General features: G+C 42.5%; 1 protein-coding gene across 5 annotated transcripts in view; it reads right to left on the bottom strand.

Moving 5' to 3' along the window:
- The window catches only part of diaph2 (diaphanous-related formin 2), a 621,385-nt gene that overhangs the window by 143,413 nt on the left and 458,118 nt on the right, over positions 1-19,854 (bottom strand). For all 5 annotated transcript variants that reach the window (XM_056275993.1, XM_056275983.1, XM_056276006.1 and 2 more), the window contains one exon: positions 10,270-10,394. In XM_056275993.1, the coding sequence (XP_056131968.1) occupies positions 10,270-10,394 (125 nt within the window). The remainder of the gene's footprint in view (positions 1-10,269; positions 10,395-19,854) is intronic.

The following is a 19,854-nucleotide window of genomic DNA, read 5'->3' on the forward strand; positions in this document are numbered from 1 at the left end:
TGACAAGGTTAGGTTTTCCTTGAAAGAACCAATGTGAGGGGAGGTCAATAGTGTCCCCGATCATCCAGAAAACCACAATGATGGTAGCTGAGAGGACGAAAGATGTGCCTTGGCAGAAGAAATGAAAAAGACAAGTAAAGACATGACACTTGTCAGACAGATGGATCTCACTTTCTCCTTCAGGAGAAAGGAAATCATGAAGCTGGTGTCTGAGATTCAGGAAAGATGGCCTGCTTTGTTTTCTAGCTAAGAGGTAAGACTTTTTTTCCTGTTATTTCACTTTAAAAATTTTTACTTTGTGTTTTAACCTTGATTTTCAAATAATGGACAAATACAGTGGGTGATTTGGCCTCACAGAAGTGTCATCCATTCGCTTCTGCATGGTTTATATTCACCAATCTAGCCTGAACTGCCTGAGATCACTAGGTTATTCTGTGAATTCTTGAATGTTTCTTTTCAGTGTACTGTATATGCAGCACATCAAACTAACTCAATGACAATATTAACGCAAAGTCCCCATTTGAATAGCTACATGTGTTTGAGTACTGTTTATGTTTTGCAGATTTGTGCAAAGTTTTACCAGGTCACCACTAAGGAGCTGTCGGGGTCTTTTAGAGCAGCCTTGGACAAGTACTTATTCGACTGTTGACTATCTGGCCTGGCTGTACCATGCCAGGAATGGAGCCTTGGGTCATCAGATGGATAACCTCCTGGACAAGCTAGATGAACAGGCGCGGCGATCATTTAAGGGCAAATGCCACCCCAAAACTAACATTTGCTTGTGTTTATCTTCCCAGTATTTCATTCTAGTGATAGTAAGCCCAGAAAGTTCATGACAAAGTTTAATAGATTGTCATGTTACAGTAACCTTTACAATGAAACGGGGGTTCAGTTTGTTTCAGATTCAGGCTTTAATTTGGGCGTACTGGACCTATTTTGTGAACTTACTGAAAATTATAGTAGTCATGACAGATTCCTTCCATCATCATAGTAACCATGTAAGATAATCACATGTAGTTGTTTTTTAAGCAGTATGCTTGTAAGATTATTTAGAATATTGTTTTGATTACTGTAATTTGCACCTCCTTGGCCCAGTCTTTTTTTATTCTTGCTGTCAACTATGGTGATCACTGCTCTAACTAATCACTGGTTTTATTTTCTGATTTTTTTCAACACTGACATGCCAGCTCTAGTAACTCTACCCTATTCTCACATAATGTCTAACTCATAAGTATTTTACTAAAAAGATGAATTGTTAGATTCCATTGCAATACCGAATACTTGCCTTTGCACTGAACCAAATATACACTACATAAGTGAAACACTACAATTAGTGCACTAACCAAATAAACTTGATTTCTTTTGTTTTCTGATTTTCAGACATCTGACATTGTGGTACACCAAAAGCAAACATCCTCAGAAAGTCTGCCCATACTACTTTATGGGAATTCAGGGAAGCTCTTCAGAACTTGTCTGGTGAGTACAGTAATAGACTCCCAACAGATTTTTGGAGGGAGTTTTCTTTCAAATGCTACCCAACACCTAGATATGTTGCCAGTCTTAAAGGTGGTGCCTGAAATGTTTTCAAGAACATTTTCTCTCATATTTATTTTTATTCTCCTCACATTCCGTAACTATAACTACTGCATGATATCAGTGGAGAAAACCTGGTGTCTGAACATGTCACAGGCTCTGTAATAAGGGGGGGAAAAAAAGAGAAAAAAACAAAAAACTTTGGGCTCAGGCGTGGTATCAAAACACCCTATCTTGTGAGTTCTTGACAAGGTCCGTGTCCGAGTCAACACAATGTGTTTGGTGACTCAGACGCGGACCTGGGTGAGAACTTGCAACATGGATGCATGTTTTGTTACTACACTTGTTTAAAAAAACAACGCAATTTTCAGCAAAACATCTGAGACCCCCTTTAAGCACTATGTTTTCATGTCCAAGAAACCGATCCAGGTGATTAGCAGACCAAAAGTGTCAAGGTTGGCGTCCTCACAGTCCTCAAAGATGACCTTGCCCCTGCCGCATTGACCAGAGTCCAGAACATCACTGTTGTGTTGGAATATGTTGTCCTTCAAGATCTCCCTGATATCCCCACTGCATTTGCCTACCTGTTCAGTCTGCTTTATGCCATGAAAATAGATTTCCCTAAAGAACTTAGGCACACATTGATCTATGATATCATCATGGAACTTTCCACCAATTGTTCACAGTGCGTCAGAAGCCTCAAAACCAAGCTCCTACTCTAACTGATATGGACCGCCTTGATGCCAGCGTTCATAGTAAAAATCTTCAGCTAATATTTCAGGTCCTTCGTTTTCTTTTTTCTTTTTTTGCATTTGTAGCCTATCGTATGGGGCTTAAAGTCCACAGATAGCTATATTTGTTCCGTTTTTAAGTGTATTCAATTCCACCACACTTTATGCTACTGTGCTACTACCTCAGTTATACGTTTTTACAATTTACAATTTCATTTAGCAGACATTTTTATCCAAAGTGATGTACATCTTAGAGCTAATACAAAACAAGCAAGGATCTAGTCATGGGACAACAACAAAATTAAGTGTAAAAAAAAACTAGGTTTGAGTCCAATAGGATATAGGTGTCAACAGGCAGTACATAAAGGCAATACATAGAGTGCATAGAAGCAATTTAAAAAAAAAAACCATCAGGTGTGGAGGTGTTTGAGAAAGAGCTGGGTCTTTAGCTTCTTCTTAAAGATGGAGAGGGACTCAGCTGATCGAATGGAGCATCTCTTGCCCATGTGCTGATCTGTCTGTTTTCTCTGACATAGTGAAGATTGCCGCTTGTCTGTCCAGGCAGACTGTAAGAACTGAGTTGGCCTTCTGGGATAAATAAAGTTGTCTGAATCTGAATCTGGAATTTGGTAACTCGTTCCACCACCGGGTAACTACTGAAGAGAAGAGTCTAGCTAGTGACTTAGGGCCCCGTTGTGGCGGAAGTGCCAGGCGCCTTTCATTGGCAAAGCATAGTGAGCGAGACTGAGTGTCGACCTGAATGAGAGAGTTCAGGTAGGTGGGAGCCGTTTTAGTTGCTGTTTTGTAAGTGAGCATTAAGGTTTTGAATTTGATGCGGGCAGCAACTGAGAGCCAGTGGAGGGATGTAAACATTTTTTTTGCATATTGTCTTGCATATGGTCTTGGTCCTACATACCTTTCTGATTTATTGACCTGGTATATGTCCCCTCGACCATTAAGGTCTGCAGATGGAGCCCTGCTGGTTATTCCCAGGTCTTGGTTTGTTTATCAATCATGTCAAATGATTATGCATGTGATGATGTCGCTTATATGCAGAACATAATTTAAAATCGTTAAATCAAATCAGTTTATATTTATATAACCAATATACAGACGGGTTACAAATTACTAGCTCACTATCATCCCCGCCAAACTAACCACCAAACTCTCACTTGGCCTCAACCCCTCTCTCTGTAACTGGACCCTGGACACCTCCTCCACCCTGACTCTCAGCACAGGTGCCCTCAAGGCTGTATTCTGAGCCCCCTCCTTTTCTCCCTCTTTGCCCACGACTGCCTGCGAACTCACCCCTCAAATGTAATAGTTAAGTTTGCGGATGACACCACAGTCATAGGCCGTATCACCAGCAATGACGAGACCCCTACAGGGACGAGATTCAGCACCTTACATCATGGTGCACCACCAACAATCTTGTCCTCAATGTGCAGAAGATGAAGGTACTGATTGTGGACTTCAGGAGTTCTAGAAGCTGCGGCCACTCCCCCATACACATCAATGGGGTGGAAGTGGAGCGTGTCTCCAGCTTTAAATTCCTTGGAGTCCACATCAGTGAGGAACTTTCCTGGACATCAAACACCCAGGCCCTTGTGGAAAAAGGCCCAACAACGCCTGCATTTCCTGAGGAGGCTGAGGAGCACCCGTCTATTCCCTTAAATTCTTACCAACTTCTACCACTGCACCATAGAGAGCATCCTGACCAGCTGCATCTCAGTGTGGTACAGCAACTGCACATCTGTAGATCAGAAAGCTCTGCAGAGGGTTGTCAAGGTGGCCCAGCATATCACCGGTACTCAGCTCCCAGCCATGAAAGACATTTCTTACAAACGCTGCCTTCGAAGGGGTCTCAGCATCAGCAGAGATCCCACCCACCCCAACCATGGATTGTTGCCCCCCCTCCCCCCTGCACTCTGTGAGGCGCTACAAGAGCCTCAGAGCCCATACTACCAGGCTCAAAAACAGCCTCTTTCCCTAAGCTGTTACCGACCTGAACCTGGCTACCCACTGAATGTCTGGAAATATGTTTATACTCATGCTCTTTTCTATTTTTTAAACATATCTTTAGCTTTTAGTCTTCATCTGTATATATATCTTATACTATTCTGTTTGTCTATGTCTGTCTTGCACTGTTCAGTGAAGCCGCAGCCCTCATTTCGTTTTTAACATGTGTCTGCACATTGTTTTTAATGACAATAAATTGAATTGAATTAAAGGAAAAACCAACATAAGGTGTCTTGGTAAGGTATTGGTCCACCACCAGAAGCCTCCAGAACAGCTCAATGCTCCTTGTTATAGATCCTACAAGACTCTGAACTCTACTGGAGGGATGGAACACCATTCTTCCAAAAGATAGTCCCTCTTTTGGTGTTTTGATGATGGTGGTGGACAGTACTGTCAAACATGTTGGTCCAAAATCTCCCATGGATTGAGATGTGGTGACTGAGAAGGCCATAGCATATAATTTACATTATTTCTATCCTCATCAAATCATTCAGTGACCCCTCATGACCTGTGGATGGGGGCATTGTCATCCATCAGGATAGAAATGTCTCATCATAGGATAAAGGTGATCACTCAGAATAACTTTGTATTGATTTGCAATGACCCGTACCTCTAAGGGGACAAGTGGACCCAAACCATGCCAGGAAAATGCCCCCTACAGCATTTGAGGCCCCAGACCCCCTCACTGTAGGGGTCATGCATTCAGGTTTTTCCTTTAATTTGTTATCTATCTGTATATATCCACAGTTTAAAATGTTCAAAAAGATGAGCATCAGCAAAATGATATCAGAGCTGACACATGGTTCTCACGCCAAGTTTCCCCTGAAAATAAACCTGTGATTAGAGAGCAACATAAAAACTCTCACAGCTTCTTCTGTCTCATGGTTATGTTTCATTTCTCCTCTCCCGCTGATCATTATTAAAATTACAGTACAGTTGTAATTTTGGCAGATGTTTGTATGTTCAGATAGACACCTATTAAAATGTCTTCATTAAAATCTTAATGTCGCTTGTGACGTGCTGAACGAAAGCAGACTATTGTTTCTAATGGTTGCACGTTCCTGTTGCCAACCATGCAACGACAATACCGACGTCTGGATTCTCTCAGTGGGAGATATGGTCACATAGCTAGTTTTCTTTTCTTTTCTTTTTTTAATCAGTACTATGTATTTACTTTCGTTTCCAGTGGATTTCTGGGTAATTAAAATGCTCCCGAGCTTATCTGTGCTGCAATTAATTGGCCACACAGTTTACAGTGAATTTCATTAGGAGAAGAAAACAGAGAGACAGACAGAGAGAGAGTGAACACGTGCAGTACTGCATATGAACAAGCATATGTGTGTTTGTGTCACCACACTTGTGATTAAAATCTATAGAGACACTGCTTAAAAGTACCACCAACATCCTCTGTCCTGTTTTAATTTCATGCAAACATAAACACATTAACACAATCCGAGATAAATAAAATGGCCTACTAATCACACACACACACACACACACACACACACACACACACACACAATGAGGGATATTACACTGGTTCTGAACTGGCTGAAACACATTGTTAAAGGTTAAGTGGGAAGGTTTGTGAGGTTCTAAATCGCCAGCCTGCTTAATAGCACAAGTGTTTCAGTACACATTTATTAGACTTTTAAGTACCCAGTGCCGATTAAAAAAAATGAATAAATAAATACAGCACCTGTACTCAATGCTAGCCAGAAGCAAACACAAGAGTAGCTGTTTGACAAGGACCATCTATACACACATTGTAGTACACCTCTCCCACTGAAGTATTAACTAAATCAGGCTGATGTCTCTGAGAACAACAAAAGGCGCTACCTGTATAAATGCATCTGTCAATGCTCAAGTCACAGGGGTGGTATTACAGGCTAGCCCCAGGGCCAAGGACAATGTGTGTGGGCAGAGCCTGTCTGGGTGGACTAAGTTAGCATACGAAACTGGTAGTGTTTGGTAAGTAGGTTTTCACAGGCCTCAAGGCATCCTCCTCCACACTAGGAACAGATAGCTATAACTAGAACTGCTCTCTTTGCTTACTTGGATGCCTCTATACGTCTGTAGGATGGCAAACTGCTACTATTTTGTCAATGTGTGGCACTATTAACAGCAACCTGCATTTTTCTTTCCCCGAGGATATGATATAAAACTCACTGCGGGAACATTTGGCCCCTGTGGTCAAGACACCTGTGGTCAAGTCTTATGGCATGTGAGGGTGCTGGGGGGAAAATGGCACACACTGATTTTCCAGTGATCAGGACTTCTGGTAAATGAAAGGTTAAGCTAAATATCAGTGGGTTGAGTTATGACATTTGGAACAGCAGGGGGATATATTTTGGACACGGATGGGCATCCATCAAGACTCAGTCTGGCCCCGCTTCATCCCAATGAACAACCTCACTGACATTAACATCCCCAGTATGCGGAGGTCCTTGCTTTCTCCGGCCCCCCAGGGCCCCACTCTTTCATATCCAGCAGTCATGACTACTGGGAGGGAGGAATGGATCGCCAAAGCTTCTGCAGAGAAACAGGGATCTCTGGAGGCCCGTGCCTCAGCACCACAGACTTTGTGAGTTCCCATTACTTCTGATAGATAGAGATCACTAAACTGCTGAACAAACACCCCATTCAGTCATTTGCATACATTACAATAATGGACTAGGAAAAATGTAACAATAAAGCCAAATGAACTGCTTCCCCTCAGCTGTTCTTTCTTTCTTTCTTTCTTTCTTTCTTTCTTTCTTTCTTTCTTTCTTTCTTTCTTTCTTTCTTTCTTTACTTCATGAATGCTAGATATTGATAAGACTGACATTTTTGCATGGTCTTTTTAAAGAGAATGACAGTCTTTCTGAAAAGGTACAGTAAGCACTGAGCAGTGCAAATAACATCAAAATATTGAGACTTTCATAACTCATTTGTGCCAGCAATCTATTTGGCTTTTGATAGGTAAAAACTAACCTTCCAGAGTTTTGAACAAATTAATGAACCTAAACATAAAAAAAATAGTTTTGAAAGTTTAATTAAACCAATTCTGCTTTGGGGAACATATTACTTTTAAAATACCTTGCAGTGACTGTGACCTCCTGAAATTAATCTCAGGAAAAGACCAGCAACAGCCATTGAGAAACTGAGGCAAATACACACAGGTGCACAAAAACATAACATCTCCAAATTACACAAACACAAACACACACACATGCGCTCGCACACGCACGCAGGCATTCACCCACCCAGGCTCATTCATCACAGTGCCCAACAGTCAAGACAACAGAGCTACTCTTAACTTTTTCAGGGTTGCTCGAGCATCAAATGCATGACTTTTGTAGCTGTTGTTGTTCTTCAATCTGTCATGCTTCAAGGAACCAACATCCTGCTTTAATCCCTGGGAAAAGTTTGAAAAGGAATGTCTGCCTCAACTCTGCTGGCTTATCTGTACCAAAGGAAATGTCAACCCAAAACATATAACACCGGATATTTCATGCTGTCACTTGTACACCGCTTAGCTGTGCAACATGGATTATAGTGCTACCTAAGCTGATTGCAAATACTGGCGCTAAAAATCTGAGCAAATCAAGTATTGTCTCCACTTCCTGTCTGTTTATCGCCATATGTTTCGTGCATGTAATTTACTGTTCATCTCTATGCTTCCAGGCACAGCTCAACAGCACACATCTGATAGCAGCAGAAAATAATATCCTGGGTGCAACATTTTTCAGAATGTGATTGAGTGGCATTGAGAACACTCGCACCCACACACCCACCCACCCACCCACCAACCAGCATACCTTACACAGTGATTTGGAAGCCAAGATGATGTTTGTGTGTGTGTGTGTGTGTGTGTGTGTGTGTGTGTGTGTGTGTGATAGAGAGAGTCTCTCTCTCTCTCTCTCTCTCTCTCTCTCTCTCTCTCTCTCTCTCTCTCTCTCTATATATATATATATATATATATATATATGTGTGTGTGTGTGTGTGTGTTTTTCTTTGTTGAATCACATTGGCAGCTGATGAGTGCGCAATGCACTAAACAAGCTTGTACTGCTATGTATTTAATTTTTTTTTTTTTACATCTATATTGATATTCCGCTCCTCATTTGTTGAGCACTTTTATCAACACCATTGACGGTTTCCGGGGGAAAAAAACACTATATATGTATGTATGTATGTATGTATGTATGTATGTATGTATGTATGTATGTATGTATGTATGTATGTATGTATGTATGTATGTATGTGTGTGTGTATGTATGTATGCTTATATATGTGTGTGTGTGTGTGTGTGTGTGTGTGTGTGTGTGTATATATATATATATAAACTGTACGTGACATAACATGATTGCAAAAGAGTCAAGTTTTCCAAACACAATTTTCACTACATTATGAAATGCACTGCCCACAGGGATGCAAAATATGGGTCAAACGCCCCAGGGCGCAAACTGATGGATAAAACAAGCCCTATTTTTCATAAATTATATTTTTCCATCCCGTATTGATTATGAATGCCACAAGGAGACAGCTGAAATAGCTGCTGATTGTTTTTTGTTGTTGTTTTTTTAGCATAATAACTGTGATTGTTCACTATATTTATAATACATGGGTAAGGACAACTATCAGACGACCATGGTGAAAACTCAAAACAATGCAGATGGAGACTGATAACACCAATTCCTTCCAATATTTCCCCACTGATGTCTACTCTTTACGTAAGAGGTGAGCGAAAATTAAAAAAGAGTCTATTTTAAATGAAAATTATTGTAAAATAATGGGAAGCTGGGTGTTTGCAGTCATGGTCAGCTAGCTTCAGGTTGCTTCTCTCTGGGGACTAACTCCAGACAGGGAGAGCCGGTCTGCAGTATATCTGCACTTCCCCATTTCCTCTCACTCAAGCCTGAGGTTCTCCAAGGAGCCCTGCAATCAATACTGACAATGGGGGGGTGGGGGGGTGGTACAGCGTAGCCTTTCTCGCCTGTATACTTTGCCGAGCATCCAACAGGGAGGTCTATGGCTTTTTCTGTGTTAAGCTACACAAGTGCCATTCTTTGAATGGGAGCATGTTGTTAATGCATTGGGTGGCTATTTTTCTTATGCCAAACAAAGTACATAGTAAGCCTTAATACATCTCCAGTTTAGGATGACAGACAAATGAACGCCAAAATCAGATTAAAATGCTGTCTTTAACCAAAGCTGGAAACACCAGTTCAGTTGATCAATTCCTCTAGTGAGTCCTGCTTACTTCAGTAATGCCTGAGATAACAGTAGTGGTGCTAATGACTGCTTAACTGAAGGATTTCTTTAATACAGGCATCATACAGTCTCACACTATTGAAAAACGTGTTTATTTCACCCACTGATCCAGAGTCTCAAACTATAGCTGCTGCACATCTAGAAATATCCATACAGTGAGGCACCTTGCTCCAAAAAAAATCCAAGAAAGTGCAAAAACATGTCTGATTCAATTTGAGGGCAGAGCTGCTCAGGCTTAAGTGAAAGCAGTGTTATTGGAATGGGAGAGGTACAATGAGGGGCGACTGCCCACAGACAGAGGAGAGGCCTGTGGCCAGTCAAGAGATGAAATCAGGGGCAGGCGATAAGTTGGTGTGAGGGGCTAGAGCCCCTGTTAGTATACCCCAGGGGACAGGCAGCGGTGGCAGAGTGAATTGAAAAATAGCCACAGGCATGATCTCAAGTCCAGGGACCCTGGGTGAAGTGAAGAGCCAGATTTGATCAACATCTGATGGCAAAGTATCCAGATCCATTCCTTATGTTCCCCTCGGTGCAACCAATCACACCAAAAAAGAGTTCAACTACTTACCCCTGCCAGGCAGAACATAAACAACACACAGCTCTGCCCCTGCACCGGGCAAAATGGCAGTTCAAAATGTCCACCAACGTGTGACAAGTTTGTTTACCCCATGGAGCAAATTTTGAAGGACCAAGCAGGGGGCTGAAATACCAATACAGAAAAAAAGGATATAGACATCTTTTCCACAAACTTATCTTGTTGGTCGTCTGTCTTGGGGAAGTTCTGGATGTCATTTTCAAGTCTCTGGATGTGACGTTCCATGGTGCTCAAACTGCCCTTTAAGATTTCAGCAGACACTGTGGAATAAGATCACATAGCAATGCAGCAATTAGTTAGTTGGAAGAATCAGGTTTTTTATTTGATTTAACAAACAGTTTCCACTGAAATATTAATTAATTAATTCATTTATTCCATTCGTTCGTTCGTTCGTTCATTCATCATTACCCAAGCCACTTATCCCAACTGGGGTCGCGGGGATGCTGTAGCCTATCCAGCAGTCATTGGGTGGCGGGGGGCATCCTGGACAGGCCACCAAGCCATCACAGGGCCCCCCCCCCCCACACACACACACACACACCTAGGGATAATTTAGTATGGCCGATTCACCTGACCTACATGACTTTGGACTGTCGGAGGGAACCGGATGCCCCGGAGGAAACCCACGCAGACACAGGGAGAACATGCAAACTCCACACAGAGGATGACCCGGGACGACTCCCAAGGGTGGGCTACCCCTGGGCTCGAACACAGGACCCTTCTTGCTGTGAGGCGACCGTGCTAACACCTGCGCCACCGTATCGCGCCCCCCCCCCCATTGAAATATAACAGTGGGATATGAGAGGGCAGATTGTTGTTTGTTTGGCTTTAAAATTAAATCGGTTCTGAAATTCACAGTGTTCTTGGTCGAGCAATGGCTGAGTATGGTGTGACAAACTGACTATAGCATGAGCCATTTGTGTGTGTATGACCTCGAACATTAGCATGTGTGTGTTGTGTATGTGTTGCCAAAGTTGTTCATTAATCAGTGGGTAATCACTGTTTACAGAGTTGCTTTGGACTCCACAGTATTCAGATCAGGCCTTTCAAGTGGGGACTTCAAAGAGTGGGCTGTGTCTTAGGGGATCAGATAGGACAGAAGCATAGATGCAGTACCATGCTCAGGCTGCTGTTAAGGCTTTAGTCTTATTGACACACCCACACACACACACAGGGGTGCAATCTCAAATTAACAAAGGTTTCAGAAAGCGGGGAAAAAAGAAAAAAAATACAGAATGTCCTCAGGAAAAAAAGTTAGCCACCTTATAAGTATCTCAATATTGACTAACTAGAGCTTATAGATTCTTTTCAAATAAACCTTAATTTAAAGACAAATTTAAAATGATACACCAATTCTGTTCTATTTCAACTACCTTTCACAGCTCATGGCGACATTAGTTGCACTTGAAAATCCTATAATAAGTGTAGTGAAAGTATTTCTTAACTTCTATTGCAACATTTGCATTTCCAATTTAATTTAAATTGCTTTTTGAGGCTATGTTCAGTGTCAAAAAGCAGTCTTGGATTATTGGAAACAAACTAAGTGATTACAAAACGTATAGCGGAAACTGGGGTTACATTTCATGAATCAAACCTAATTGGAGGGACAAGTTTACTGAAATATGCTTGTAAGCTGGTGGCTCTCCATCTTGTGTCTGGGGTACATACACATGGGTAGGATTGATGGTCCAGTTTACTACTGTATACCCCCTTGTGTGTGATTATTCACTTCCAACAGTCACATGGACCACTTCAATACAGAAGTGCACCTTTAAGGGCATCCGGGTGGTGTAGGGGTCTATTCCGTTGCCTGCCAACACGGGGATCGTCAGTCCGAATCCCCGTGTTACCTCCGGCTTGGTTGGGCATCCCTACAGACACAATAGCTTGTTTGCAGTCACGTGATTCCGATGACGCGTGAGATTCAGATGGAGGGCAGGAAGTGAAAAGCAGAATGGGCGAGATGGAGCTAGTTTAGCCTGAACTGTGCTAGTTTAGACGATATTATGAGAGAAAGGTATAAACATAAAGTTATATATCTTGGACGTGATCCTTATGTTATGAAGAGTGATTTTTTTTGACGAAGTGGTCACTGCACACACGCGTTTTCCGACTCCGCTCCTCCCGACTGCAGACGACGGTTCCCAAGCCATTTTTTCCGCCGTTTTCGGTCAATTTCTTGCATTTTTTCCCCCCTCATGAACAACAACTTTTGGTACTCAATAAAAACTCCTTGTGGTTTCTCAGTTAATGACGCCAAACATAGGCATTTCGAAAGCTTGTGATAGTGCTAGAAAATCACTTCCTGCCCTCCATCTGTAGTTCGTGACGTCATATGCAAACAACCTAATAATGGCTGTATCTGCGGGTGGGAAGCCGGATGTGGGTATGTGTCCTGGTCACTACACTAGCACCTCATCTGGTCGGTCAGGGCGCCTGTTCAGGGGGGAGGGGGAACTGGGGGGGAATAGCGTGATACTCCCATGCGCTACGCCCCCCTGGCGAAACTCCTCACTGTCAGGTGAAAAGAAGCAGCTGGCGACTCCACATGTATCGGAGGAGGTATGTGGTAGTCTGCAGCCCTCCCCGGATTGACAGAGGGGGTGGAGCAGCAACCGGGACGACTCAGAAGAGTGGGGTAATTGGCCAAGTACAATTGGAGAGAAGAAGGGGAAAAATCAACAAAAAAAAGTGCATCTTTAAGGGCAGTCTGAGAAAATCCATTCTTGAGTCCTTTATAAAGTGAGTATAAAATGTATTCATCCTTCTTGAACTTTTCATGTTTTACAACACTGAGCCGGAATGGATTTAATTAGGCTTTTTGACACTGATCAACAAGAAGATAATCCTTTGTGACAGTATAAAAACGGATCTTTATGAATTTGTTTTATTTACAAAAGCAGACACAACATAGTGCATACTATAAGTATTTATCGCCTTCATGACAACTTTAAATAGACACCTTTGGCACCGATTACAGCCACTACTTGGATAGACCTGTATCAGCTTTGCACATTTGGACACTGCCGTTTTTTCTCACCCTTATTTATGAAACTGTTCAAGCTCTATCAAGTTGCATGGGCACCATGAGTAAACAGCAATTATAAAGTCCAAACACATTCTCCGCTAAATTGAGGCCCTGACTCTGACTTGGCAACTTGAAGACATTAACATTTTTGTTTTTAAGGCATTCCCTTGTGGTTTTGGCTTTTGGATATAAGGACATTTGTCTTGCTGGAAGATAAATACTCCCCCAATTCAAAGTTCTGCTGCAGACTGCGGTAGGATTTCTTCCAGCATTGTTCAGTATTTTGTTGCATTCATTTTGCCCTCTTGTTTGACAAGCACTCCATGCCCTGCTGCAGAGAGGCATCCCCACATCATGATGGCACCACTACCGAGCTTCATGGTGGGGGTTGTATGTTTCTGGTGATGTGCGATGTTTGGCTTACACCAAACATAGTGTTAGGTGTGATTGCCAAAAAAGTTCAAATCTGGTCTCAAGGAACCTTCTTCCACTCTGTTTCAGAGTATCCTAGGTTCTCTCTGCCAAACACTAGCTAAGATGTCATATGAGGTTTTTTTTTTTCCTTCCAACAATGACATTGTCTTTTTCGCTCTCCCATAAAGCTGAGACTGGTGAAGCAGCAGCCTGCTGCAGTATGCACAGTCTCTCCAATCTCAGCCTTGGAAGCCTGTAAATCTGTTAGAGGTCCCACAGGTTAAGGACAGCTCCAGGCAGATTTACCCTTGTGCCATATACTTTAAATTTTTTATCAGTGACTTAAATGCATTCCCAGTGATATTCAGTTTAGCAAATTTTTCATATCCTTCCCATTTGGTACTATTCACAACCCTTGAATGCAGATTTGCATGGAATGTTCCTTTGTCTTCATGATGATCACTTGAAACCCTTTAATTGCACACACATGATCTCCATTCTACTTCACTTGTGACTTCTAAAAACAACTGGCTGCACCAGAGATGACATAGGTGTCATGGTAAAGCTTTTGCACACCAAGTCAAAATTTTTCATCTGAAAATGTTGCCTGTTAATCAAATAAATACAACCTCATGTTCTGTACATTACGTTTACACACCAATTCTGTTATAAATAACAAGTAATCAAGTCATCCATCAAGGGTGTTTTCATAACAGTTTCAATTGTTTTTTTTAATCCATCAAAGGAATCTCATGATGTGCAGCACACACTTTTCCGATGCCATAACAAAGTGTGTCCCCGCCACAGACACACTGACAGCCACTGTTCAGGATCAGCTGAGTTGGGTTATCAGTCCTCCTCTTTTTAAAGCGAGACACTGACACCCTGACATACTGCAGGTCCTGTAACAGCTCGTGAAGTTGTCCCTGCCCTAACATCTTCTCAGAATTGGATCCACCTAATAAGCCATATTTTCATTTTCTGTTTACCCTAAGAAGTGAAAGCAACACAATGTCATCCTCACTGCTCGAGGACTTATTTTTGTTTTGTACTGCAAATTTTCACAACAAATTATAATGACAATAATAACAAAGCATTGGCCTCAGTGTGCAAGGTTTCTGTGTGTAATAATTGTTTTCAGATCCTAAATCTTATGCATTAACTTTATGCATTCTATGTATTCTCCATTACCTTGCTCTGTGTAATCTATGATGTGACATTACAATTCTGTTATTTTTGTGTTTTTTTGTGCACTTGAGACCTGTTGCATGTCTGTCCATCCTGGATCAATCTGTAGCAATGTCTTTGTATTAATTTTAACTGTTTTGGAAGGTAATGTAAACGTAAAGCCCTTTGGGACCAAACTGTGATCCACTCTATCCAATCTAGGGTAGCAGGATGCTGCAACCTATTTAGAAGGCACACGTGTGTGTGTGTGTGTGTGTGTGTGTGTGTGTGTAGGGTGAGATGGGGGAATGGGCTATTAAATTACACACGCACCAACACATAAACACTACCCCACACACACACAATGTATGCACACCTACCCACCCACACACAGCCTAAAAAAACAACCATACTGGCATGTAGCAGCACACACACACATTGTATGCACATACAAATTGCAGGCTGTGCATCAGTCTAGCAGCATCAACTGTACAAGGGGGGTGCTGTTATTATTAGTAGAGTGCACAGCTACTTTTCTGGGTGGAGGTGGAGGCATGTGGTGACCGGGAGTTTCAGCCATCCCACCTATCGAGCTTCATCGAGTTGACCCCTGGGGATGCCAGTGAGAGCCATGCTATCACATGGGCCGCTCCTCTAGTGACAAAGCCTCTGAGAGCACCTTGGTCTTGTCACAATGATCTGAGTCACACTGATAGTGAAGAGGGGAAAATGAAGAGCCAGAGGAGGTGGGCAGACAGGTGCAAGAGATGGATGGATTAGATCCACATAGATGCATCATACCTTGGGAAGGTGTTCATCATTTCTCGTGGCTCAGCAGTGCTAACTAATAACTCAGGTGTAAGACTGGTCACTGACCACGGTAGCAAGGAAGCTGAGAAGCAATGAAATGCGGTGATGAGAGCCAGCTATAGGACTAGTATGAAGCTATGACTCAAGAATACGCAAGACTTGTTTACAATTGACTACCTTGAAGATGAGCTTTTTTTTGCGATACACATTTATTTATATTATATCAAGTGCTTTAGATTCTGTGTTGTGATTCAATACTTTGCTTCTGATCTCTGCATAGAGGCAAAGCAAAACATTTTGTTGGTAATGGTGATGTGAGCTAAGACATCAGGTTAAACATTGCAGAATTATTAAGAAAATAAAAGAGGTTTATAAATCCAACTTAAACTATGTGAGGGGAGGACGCCCATGACATTGAATATTGTTGTATCTGTGAGGCAACGTTACAAAAAAGGCCTCTGTGGAGAGGAAGGAATGTAAATCTGTTTCTTGAAGTCAATTTAAAACTGACGGCCGGTCACTTGGTGCGTTTTAGAAATACATATACATGAAAAAGACCAGCCTTCCTCCTTTTAATAATCTGTGCAGCAAGTTGAGAGAGAATGAAAACAGCAATCCTTTAGGGATATCATTAGTAAAATTAATACAGAAATAAAAAAAATATGTGTATGTGTGTGTGTGTGTGTATATATATATATATATATATATATATATATATATATATATATATATATACACACACACCCCCAAGGGGACAAAACAAGCCAGTGTTGGTAACTTGTGGACACACATTACACACATATTAGAAAAGACAGACTAAAAAAGGGTGGGGGGTGTATAGGAATCAGGAACACTTTATTTGTCCTTTCATTTCATGTACTTGCGCACATGAAATGAAACAAAATATCATTTCCCCCAGCCCACAGCAGTGCAACACAAAGACAAAAACACATATCTAAAGACTACAACAACATCAAACTATAAAAAAAAAAATCACAGTCCAAGACAATGCCAGCCAGGATGACTGCCGGAACTGCCGGTCTGCATGGGCTAGCAGTTAGCTTAGCCTGCCCCACTTCCACGTCCTGTTACACCGCCCTCCGTGTTTCCTCCTCTGCACAGCTCCGGGCCGAGCCGTGGTCCCTGGGCCCACAGGACGCACCAGACCAAGCTCTCCCAGCCGATCCAGCGCCAGCTCTCCCAGCCATCAAATGAAGACGTGGACAGATGTGGACAGACGTGGACAAAGACAGTGCATGGACGGTACTTGGTGAGGCCACCACAAATGTAAGTTCACACTGCCATCTTCTGACACCGGAAGCGGGAGACTAGTTTTATAGACTAACTTTCTCACAAAGAAAGTTTGCTTTTTTAATATAGTAAAATGTGTGTCTATATGTTTCTAAGCCAGGCACAAACTCAGTTTCTCTGCAAGGGATTGCTTCAAATCGACGCTATGTTTTCAGTTTGTTGCACCCCTGACATGCACTAACAATGAACGATGCACCGTAAATGCTTGCTGTACATGAAAATGATGATAGTGGGGGACGAACGCGTACAACAAAGAGTGGAGGCAAAGGTCAGTTAGACAAGTGACACAGCAGCCCAGTATGAAAGACTCCTCTGTAGTCAAAGTATTTTATTAGATTTACAGCATCGTTGATTTGGGCACTTGTAATACTGGCCCTTCAGGCATGCTCATTCCCGTGAGAAAGGGAAGGACAAAAGCCATTTCATTAAGCTTTCTCCCATTTCTTTTCAATGAAATGCCGGGGGTGGGGGGTGAGGGGTGGGGGGGGGTGGGGAGTGCCGGGCGGCATACAACACCAAATCATCTTCAGTAATGTGAGGATGTCAGCGTTATATTCAGTCATTTGTGGGAGGGGGACAATTTTCATTTTGATTTATGGACAAATAACACCGATCTTTCATCCAGTGCTCTTATAATGCCGCCAAAGGTTACAAAGAAAATTGAGATTTATTTTGAACATTGTTGCCAACATAGCATAAAGGAACAAGTTTTAAATAATCTACACACTTGTGGAAACAAAGACAAGTGAAACATAAAACCGGAGGAGAAGGTCGTTCATAAATGCATTCATCTCCTTCCCGAAGGGTGTGATTCTGTGTATTGTTGGTGTGTGTGTGTGTGTGTGTGTGTGTGTGTGTGTGTGTGTGTGTGTGTGTATGTGTGTTTGAGAACAATGAGAGAGAGCGAGTCCTTTAAAAGTCGGAAACAGTAAGACTTGCAACTTTTGGCATTAACCTCTGTCATGTAATGAAATCAGATCAGTGCATCTCCTCTTGACCGCAGCACACCTGAACTCTGTTTTAATCGGCAGTGTGGAGTGGTAGAAATAATCACCCCTGAATATGATTACAAGAGATGATACTGAAAAAGGAAAGACAAAACAAGAAAAAAAAAATCGAGCTTTCTTATATGGTTAAAAGATGAAAAATATGGGTGTCTGGGTAGCGTAGCGGTCTATTCCGTTGCCTACCAACACAGGGATTGCTGGTTTGAATCCCCATGTTACCTCTGGGTGTCCCTACAGACACAATTGGCCGTGTCTGCAGGTGATAAGCCGGATGTGGGTATGTGTCCTGGTCGCTGCACTAGCGCCTCCTCTGGTCGGTTGGGGCGTCTGTTTGGGGGGGGGTAACTGGGGAAATAGCAAGATCCCCCCACATGCTACGTCCCCCTGGTGAAACTCCTCACTGTGAGGTGAAAAGAAGCAGCTGGCAACTCCACAAGTATCGGAGGAGGCATGTGGTAGTCTGCAGCCCAAGTACAATTGGGGAGGGGAAGGGGGAAAAGCCCCCCCCCCAAAAAAGATGAAAAATACATTAAGACATGAAGGGTCAATCGATTTAAGAATGTGAGAGCAAAGAAAAATCTTGATCATCATGAAGATGACTACAGATAGTCATGGGGAAACAGCGATACCACTCCTGCTCACTAGTTGTCAAGACTGCCCAACAAATTGTAGGGATGCAACTCCGTAGAATCAAGGACATCTGCAACAACCGCGTCCATGAGAAGGCTGTGAACATTACCGGAGACCCTAACCCACCTCAGCAATTGCCTGTTCATCCCCCCTCAACATGTGGTAAACAGTACAGGTACATGGATGTCCACACTACCAGACCAAGTAACAGCTTTATCCCTGGAGCTGTTGCCAGGCAGAACAATGCCTCCCACAGTGGGCAACACACTCAGCATTCTCATGTATACACCCTTTACATACTAAAAAGAAGAAAGCCACTTTATTTTGTTGTTGTATTCTTACAATGAAATTTGTTCGCTGCATTTAACCCATCCTATTGTATAGGAGCAGTGGGCAGCTGCAGCACCTGGGGGCCAACTCCAGTTCTTCTTTCCATTGCCTTGTCCAAGGGCACAGGCAGGAGAATTAACCCTAACATGTATGTCTTTTTGATGGTGGGAGGAAACCAGAGCACCCGGAGGAAACCCATGCAGACACAGGGAGAACATGCAAACTCCATACAGAAAGGATCTGGGACAACCTGGGGTTCAAACCCAGGACCTTCTTGCTGTGAGGTAACAGTGCTAACCACTGGGCCACTGTGCAGCACCCTATAGGGACCACTATAAGGGCATATTTATACTGTTTCATGTCCACACCTTTGAATGAATCTCACCGTACATGTAGGATGACAATACAGTATCTGAATCTGAATGGCTGTAGGTTTAAAAGAATGAGTAAAGACAAAGCTGATTGGTTGGATAATTGAGGTCTAACTTTATCGCTGGGAATGTGCCCCGGATATAACATTCATTTCATTAAAATGTGCATGTAAGATTCAAAGTCAAGGCCGGCTGTTTGACAAATTAAGACTTGAACCATGGGGGAAAGGGAGGGGAAAAAACCCCCAATAATATTAAATGGGACACCCCTTGTTATTAGTGAAGGTCCATTAAGTCCTGTGTGTTCTCTTTTCTAATATTTCCTGTAGACGAATGAAGTCAGCTTGTCAGCCCTTCAATCATATGTTAAATGAGTTTCAAGCTCCAGAGACCCTAAAAGTGAAGACCTTTAAGAGCTCGGTACAATTCATCCCGGCCCCAGCTTATTAACTCTGCCTCAGACCTCTCACAGCCTCTTTGCATATACACCACGGGTGGAAACAGAGGACAACCTTGGGGGGGTGGGGTTCTTTCCCACATAACTAAATGCATATAATGTCTTCTGAAGAACATCTTCATCACAACAAGTTGAAACTGGGTATTCATCAGCAGCATGATACTGAGATAAAAGTAAACCATGCAGGGGCGCCTG

This window comes from Lampris incognitus, chromosome 1, assembly GCF_029633865.1.
Source record: "Lampris incognitus isolate fLamInc1 chromosome 1, fLamInc1.hap2, whole genome shotgun sequence".
In the NCBI taxonomy this organism is placed as follows: Eukaryota; Metazoa; Chordata; class Actinopteri; order Lampriformes; family Lampridae; genus Lampris; species Lampris incognitus.